Source organism: Centruroides sculpturatus, unplaced genomic scaffold, assembly GCF_000671375.1.
Source record: "Centruroides sculpturatus isolate CEXI.00-Female unplaced genomic scaffold, Cexi_2.0 scaffold538, whole genome shotgun sequence".
NCBI classification, from domain to species: domain Eukaryota; kingdom Metazoa; phylum Arthropoda; class Arachnida; order Scorpiones; family Buthidae; genus Centruroides; species Centruroides sculpturatus.
The window spans coordinates 319,274-327,966 of NW_019384775.1; the positions used below are offsets into that span (position 1 = coordinate 319,274).

General features: G+C 28.7%; 1 protein-coding gene across 1 annotated transcript in view; it reads right to left on the minus strand.

Annotated features, from left to right (window-relative positions):
- The window catches only part of LOC111629075 (cyclin-dependent kinase 17-like), a 154,753-nt gene that overhangs the window by 37,227 nt on the left and 108,833 nt on the right, over window positions 1-8,693 (minus strand). The window contains exons 9-10 of the mRNA XM_023372936.1: window positions 6,853-6,913; window positions 3,671-3,730 (exon numbers count right to left, since the gene is read on the minus strand). Of these exons, the coding sequence (XP_023228704.1) occupies window positions 3,671-3,730; window positions 6,853-6,913 (121 nt within the window). The remainder of the gene's footprint in view (window positions 1-3,670; window positions 3,731-6,852; window positions 6,914-8,693) is intronic.

Consider the following 8,693-nt stretch of genomic DNA (forward strand, 5'->3'; position numbering starts at 1 on the left):
GTATTCTAAAATATTTTCATTTAAATTTCACATTAAACTATTAAAGCATTAAAAATAAAACATGCAGTTCAGTTCAAAATTTTATTTTAACCAAATATTTAAATGTTAAATATTTTGAGTTTAATTTACACTAGATTTTAATTAATAAAACTAAGTAATTTGATCTAAAGGTAAGTGGTTACTCTGTTGTCTTGTACTAAGATTAATAATTACATTAAATTTAGAATTCATTTTATTTTCTAAAAACTTATGAGTCTAAACTAGATTCAAACCTAGATACTGTAAGCAGTACAGTGGAACCTCGGTAACGTCTGCTTTAGAATACGTCCAATTCAGAATACGTCCTGTTTGGATGAAACAAATTTTTCTCGGTATACGACTTTTGCTCGCTATACGACTTAATTCAATTATACGCGCCATCTATGAACAAGTAGCACTATCGGTGTACTATACTAGACTAGACGTTCGCAGTGCTACGGTTTATAACTTTGTTAAATTTCTTCTGATTTTAATTTGTAAGTAACATTTTATTATTTTTATTAATCATGAATTGCAAAAGGGCAACAGAAAAATAAAAAAATAACTAGAATCNTACAAACAAAATAAATATATTGAAAAATATAAAAACAAAAAAATTATATTTTGGAAGTTAATCTAGTATCAAAAACATTCAATTCAGCACGACACAGTCCGAGTAGAATGCTTTTGGTTAACCGATGTTTCGGTTGATCGGCTTTCGGATAAACGACGCTCTACTATAATAAGTTAAATAAAGTTTTATTTTTAAAACATTACATTTATACAAAATCAGAAATTATTAAACTTGCTTGGCAGCTGCTTCCTGCACGCACGTGTAGAAGCGTCATCTAGTGGTCGCTGCACACTAAACGTGGTTACTCCGAACGCCATTTTAATTTTTGCTATGCCTCATATGTCAAAACAGAGTGATCAGGTTAGGCGTGAGCATCAAAGGGAGCTCAGGAGTTGACCAGAAGATTTTTTACCACCGTTATCATTGATTGATTTTGCAAAGAGGTGGAATAAAAGAGGTGAAAGGTTCATTTGTTGTAAGAAAGATGCAATTGTCAAAATTTTTCCACAAATCAATCTTGATACAGATCCTGACAAACAAGAGCAGTTTTACAAACTCCAATGCAATTCTCTACATTCCATTCCATGATGAATTCTGCAGTATTCTTGATAGAATTGAGTGTGAAACATGGTTTGGGGCATATGAGAGGAACAGCATTGGTGCGGTAGAACAATTACAGTTTCCACAGCCAGGAGAAGATGGCTTCCTTCCTGAGCGGATTAATGAAGACAACATATAGGATCTATTTATTATTGCTGCTGGCTTCAGAGGTACTGCTGTTGACACAACCTTAGGCCATAGATTGATGGATTTATCTCATGATTGGAATTCCATGCCCTCTTTTATTCTGACTATGGATGATGTTTCTGAGCTCTTGAAGACATAATGCTTGAAGAAGGCTGACTGTCCCAAAGTTAATTTTTCATCTGACCAACGTTTAGTTTTAGATATTGTTGATAAGCAAATAAAGTCTCTAACCCTTTGGTCTATTCGTTGTGAGAAGAGATTGATTATTCAAGGTAAGACAGGGTCTGGGAAAAGCACTGTGATAAAGGAAATTGTTCGACAGGTCATTTTAGCTATAGAACCTGATGCTATAAAGGTTTGTGCCCCACTGGAGCAGCAGCAATCAATATTGATGGCTTTACAATCCATCGTTACTTCGTCTTCCTATCATTAGTATGAAATTTCGATCTCTAAATGGAGAAGCTGTACAGAGATTCCAGAATGAGATAAAGTCTCTTAAATTCATCATCATCGATGAAATGTCAATGATTGGTGCAAGAATGTTTTACATGATCAAGAGAACATTGAGGGAGATAAACCCCGAGAAAGATGAGCCGTTTGGTGGATTCTTTATCTATTTGTTTGGTGATTTTCGTCAGCTTCCTCCTGTTAAAGATACTCCTCTCTCTAATCAAATGTTTTTTATGATGTAATGTCCGAACAAGGTATATTTGCATTTGATTCTTTTGAGAAGTTCATTGAACTTAGTAATTCTCATAGACAAAATAGCGCAGATAGTTCCTTCACAGATGTCTTACAACATCTAGCTTCGGGTGATTTCTCTGATACAGATCGGAACATTCTGACAAGAAATCAAGCTTATTTATCCAGAGATGAACTTGATCAGTTCCAAATGGCAGTAGAGTTACAGTATATCCAACAAACGAGAAAGTTAAACAAAGCAACGAAGACTACTTGCAGTCAACTAGATGCCCTGTTGCTTATATAGCATCTGAAAACACTCCAGATATTGCCCTGCCTTCATCCAAAGATGACACAGCTCTTGGTCTCTCCAAGTATTTGAATCTCTCAGTTAATGCCAGAATCATGCTGAGAGTCAACTTATGGGTGCAAGGAGGTCTCATCAATGGTTCACTAGGAACTATATGCTACATTATATATGCTCCTAATGCTCGCCCTCCAGCTCTTCATATTTTTATTTTAGTAGAATTCGATAGCTATCAGGGACCTTTCATCTATGGTAATATGTTTCCAATAATCCCCATAACACGCACTTCGAATGATGGCAGTATATTGCAATCTCAGACAGTTTCCCCTTACCTTAGCATACTTGATGACTATACATAAATCACAAGGATTAACTCTTCCAAAAAACAAATAGATATAGATAAAAAAAGAGACAGCTGTTGGTCTTACCTATGTTGCATTGAGTCGAGTGAAAAAAATAACTGACATAGTATTTTTAAAGAGTTACAATAAAGATTGTTATGAGCAGCCTTGCTCCAACTACACACTGATACAGTGTTACTTAAATAGTATGTATATGGTGTGTTTAGATTTGTGTCTTTGTGGGTGTGTGTAAATAATTTCTAGCTTCTCATTCATTATAAATTTAAATTTAAGATAAAAACATTTGCTACTGTTCATGTTTCTAAAAATTCTTTTGTTATTATATTTATTCAGTATGCAACTGCAGCTATGTACATATGAACAAGGAGGTGCAGGAATACAGATCTCTGTACCTCTGAGGAGTCAGGTTTTAATATGAAAACACACAGAGGTCAATGTCTACCTAAAGAGATGCCTCCTATATAAACACACTACCTCCACTATACAATGTCCTTTTCATGGATATGAGAGGGATAACACTAGATTCCTGGCATTCTTCAAATAAAATGTCATTAATCTGTAAAGCATATTTTGATTCATCCATAAAAAGTATGAACCTCCATTGAGTTAGACTCCAGTTCACATGCACAAGTATCCAATTCAAATATTCCCTTCTGTGGTGGGTAGTTAGTGACACAAATAGTATCAATCACCTAGCACACAGCTGTCCTTCATTTGCATTTCCTTCAAAGGTATCCAACACTGCATGCCTTTGTCCATAACTACCCAATTTAGTGCATATTAAACTCTGTTTAACCAACTTGAGAAACAAATGAAAATCAGTGAGTTAATTTATTTAAAATGTATGAAAATTTAAACATTTAAAGCATTTGGATTGCATAGTATATAGAATTATATTTACTTAAAAAAAAATACTATGCTTGAATAATTAATAAAGTATTTAATTAAAAAGTTTTATTTTCATTACAAATTGAAACTTACCAGACATCTATAGATGTTGTATAATCTGTGGAACCTAACAAAACATCAGGTGGACGATACCTAAAATTTGAGAAATTCATGAAATTATCATCACATAATATCAACTAAATTTTATTTATTCATAAAATTAAAGTTAATTTTTATATATTGAATATTGAAAGTTACAGTTTTATTCAAAATATATTCTATTTTACTTAGTAATATAGATGTTTAACAACATTCAACAACATTTGAATAATTTTTAAAAGATAATCATTATATATATAAGAATAGGTTATCTTAACAAAGAATTATCAAGATTTAGATATGCAATATAGAACAATTCTGTAAACACAGTGCAGAAGAACCTATTACAAGTTTAATCTTTATGTGAAATTCAAAAAAATACTTCAAATATACTATATATATGAATTTTTAACTTGGATTAAAGATGAATATTTTCAACTTATCCAATAGAAAATATTCATCTTTGTAAAATAAATTCTTAATGATTTTTAAGTTGTTTAACTTATTTGTTTTGATGGTTCTATTATTGCTAAAATGATATTAAAAATTAACATATTATTTTATGTGAATTCTAAATAATTAAAAGCAAACAAAACTAGCTTAAAACAGAATATGAACCCAAAAACTTTAACATAATCAGAAAATTCATGAGCAATAATATCACTCAAACATTTCATATTCATTCTTTTTTTATACTTAAAATGTTTTGAAAGATAAATCACCATTACTTGTATACAATTATGTTATATTGATTGGAGACATTCTTTCTTTGTGATCCTCAAAGTATATGCAAGAAATATCAATAAAAACATTGGAGAGTTAGTAGGAAAGATGTAATGACAACAATAATTGTAAAAGAATTATTATAATAATTGCATTAAAATCTTTTTATTGGTATATAGAGCCAATTCGAAAGTGTTTGAATAGCAAAACCAGCAACTTACAATACTTGCCAAGCATTTAAGAACTACAGATTCAAATCCTATAATCAAATTACTTTTTAAAATCATTCTAAAAATGAATTTAATATGTTCTCATAAAATGATAAGTCTATTTCTAATTGGAAAATTCTTTAATGCATTAGATTTAAATTTAGAAATCAAAAATATTTCTAATGTTAGATAAATAAAATACTTATACTTAAATTATTTTATATACATTTTATTGTGAGATTCGAATAGTCCCTCGGTTTAATTAACAATTTAAATATAAAGATAAAAGTTTGAAGTAAAATATTCTTTCATTTGGGTGTGAAAATATCATTTTCTAACGTGGGAAAACTGATAAAAGAGCCACTTCCTTTAACAGAAGTAGACACATACTTTTGTTTTCCAGTTATCTGTCAAAAATCTCATCACCTTGGGAATTGTCGACCCCTCAATAATTCCTCTTTCCCTCCGGTCCCGTGAGAAAATACAAATATGCTGATTGGTCACAAATCATGAGATATAGTCAAAGATCTACATGATTCGGGGAGTACGTCGAAGGATCTCAGTAAAGACCGACGTAGTCCATATTTGCTCCATAAGACCAATGCCCTTAGTCATATCCAATCGAGTATAAAAACGAGTTAATTTAGGAGAAAAGAAGAACTTATAATATTATACCAAATAAAGACCTCTCCATGAAATGAAGTATGATCATAGAATACAGATAAAGATAAAGTACCCCTTGAGGTAGTATGATTATCAATGAATTTGTGAGCTCTCTCTCTTGACGCGTATATGTTAATGGAATCCATATTCTCTCTCCATCGGTAATAGTTAATCATTTAACATTTCAATTTTGTGTAATTTTGGTTACTTTTGTCTTATTAAATTCTATTATTATTTGTTATAAAAATGTCTCTTATTCAATATCTGAATCAAATCCGTATTATCTCCATACACGTGTTAATCTGCAAAATGGTAAATTAATTAACTGGTGTCGGGAATCCTGATGAGGGAAAGAGTGATTACAAAATCCTCAAATCCTGCTTTCTAAATTTACTTAAACTGTAAGTCCCCCACCCTCAATTTTCCTTGAATTAGGAAAAACCATCCTTGTAGACGACCCGAGAACTAGTTTCACCAACTAGCTGCCAAATAAGTGGTACCAACAATCCTAGAGGAAAGGTACCTCTGGCTAATCTCACATTATAAATGTTAATATTTTACAATATATTAAAAAAATCATTAATGGATGATTATTAACCATTTGTTCACAAATTTGGTATTTTTATGCATTAATTTACTATCGCAATTATCTCTCAAATTCAACTACAAGATAAGTATAAATTCAGTGTTGTTAACAGTAAAGGAATAAATCATTTTTTTCATTTGCTATCATAAAAATTGAATAAAATAGATTCAGAAAATTTTTAAAATATTACTTCTTGATGATAATAAAACAGTATATTTAAATGTATTTCAAAAAATGATCATTTTTAAAGAGATCTTAACTGAATAATTTAGTCACTGTTGAAAGAAGAAGAAAAAAAAAAAACATCTGTAGAAGTATTGTTATTATTTTCCTACAAATTTAAAAGTTATTTTGGATTATAAAATTATTTCACAATCCAACTATTTCAAAGAGTTTTTAATAATATCCTTTATTTAGAAAGAAAATTTCTTTGCTTAGTCCGTTTTATTGCATTAAAGCAAAATAGAATAAAACTTAAATTTATACACTGAAATATTAAATATAGAACAAAACAAACTATGATTTCTTTTGTTAATTAATTTAATAAAATATAATATAAATTATCATGCTTAAATTGTTTTTTCTTGCTAATTATTTAATTCTTAACTTTTTGCTGTATGCTTTTTTATCTTTACATTTAATTTTGTACAAAAATGAAAATAGCAAAACATAATTATTTAGTATATCATTTCAGAGAAAATTATAATAAATGTGAATTATATATGTTACATAAAAGATTTTAAAATATTTGTTTAACTAGAATAGAAATTTTTATTTTCATTTTTTAAAGAATTGAAAGACTTAGAATGATATGAAATGAAAATATTTTATGGCTTAAGAACAGAAAGAAAAACAAAAACAAATTTATTTATAACAACATAGCAAAATTATAAATAATGTAAGATCATTTAAAAATTCTTATAAAGCTTTTCAACTAATATATGTTTTATATATAAATTAAAAAAAAAGAAACATTACATTGTAAACATACTTACCATAATGTAACAACTTCATTGGAATATGTTTTTGTTGGCACTGATTTTGCCCTGGCTAAGCCTAAATAACAGTAACTTGTAATTAAAACTTATCAAATATAATTTTGATTTAAATTATTTTAATTGTATATGATATGAAAAATAATTAAAAGTGAATATTTCGAATTTAAATTAATAAAATGGCCATGACAACAATAATATAAAAATATTCAATAAAATAGAGCAAACAATAAATGTCATCATAATTCATCCTTTTTACATACCTCAGGAATACAACAGTTGCTACAGTGGAGTTGAATTCCAGGGGGATTGTTATTATTATTATTAATTTATATATTCAGATTAATATAATTTTATAATTAACTGTCATCCTGAAATTATTATTGTTTTTGTACATTGAGGCAGAGAAATAGCCTCCAATAAAAGATCAATTCTGTTGTAGAGATTGTTGTATTCTTGAAGTGTGTTAAAAGAATGAACTATGAACATATTTATTATTTACTGTATTCTATTTTATTGAAAATTTTTATGTATTTAAATTTATTGTTTGTACTCAATCTGTTATCTTACCATTAGATTCTAGATGCTAATAAAGAGAATTAATCTGTTGAACTTTGTAATTCCAAATATGCACTTTTTATTGCATACTAGTGACAGGGGCAAATCTATATTTCAAGGGGCTTCAAGCTTTAAATTTCTGGAGTCCTTTAAAAAATGTTCACTTACACACATTAAAATAAAAGTATATATTCATGTATGTTGTCAAAAGTTTTAACATACTACTGCTAAAAATTGATTGAAAACAAATTTTTAAATTTAAGCTATGTAGGCCCCCTAAATTCAGTGGCCTGAGCTTAAGCTTTATTAGTTTCAATATAAATCTGCCCCTAAGTAAAGATGTATAATAAAAATATACATTGGTAAATTATAAATAAATAAATGTATATATATTTTTCATTAAAACCATTTTAAGATGTTTTGATGGAATGTTTTATTAGAATTGGCAAACAGAATTTTATCTACTATTATTGCAAACTAAGATCTTCATGATATTAGCATCATACTCTTGAAACTAATTTACATATAAATAAATTTTTATTTTTTGAGTTATTATTATTGCAAGGATAATTGATCTTAGTTCTAATTGATTTTTAAATCACTTTAGTCACTTAAATCAATTGAAACTGCAACGGTTCTAATTGATTTTTAAATCAATTAATTGATTTTTCTAATTGATTTTTAAATCAATTAGAACAGTGGAATTTCCAAGTCTAAAATGAATTATCAAATTTAAGAATTTGTGAGATCACCAGATAATAATAACGATAATGATTATAATAATTTTTAACTTTTTCATTCTTTCTCCCTTAAAAGCAATAACAGTTTTTTTTTTTAAATACTCATTGATACTTTGGCCAAGCTCACAATGGAGTAACAGGGTGGATAGTAAAGAAGCTTGACAGACCTGAGAGAAGAATGCTCATGAAAAATTTATGAAATTTTTTGACCTGGACTTAAATCCATGCCCTCAGAGCAGCAGATTGACATCTTCACACTCATCAGATAATAACCATGATTTGTAAAATTTGTAAAAGTCCCAAATGTGGATTACAGTAGAGCGTCGATTATCCGAAAGTCAATTATCCGAAATGTCGATTATCTGAAAGAATTCCAGTCAGCAAATTTAAATTTTCGCCAGTGCTGTGGCACTGCAATCTTTGGCTATGTCTTGGGCTACTCAAATATTTTATGTTTTTGATACTAAATTAACTTCTGAAGTATAATTTTTTATTGCTTTTATATTTTTCAATATATTTATTTTGTTTGTACAAAATAAAAAA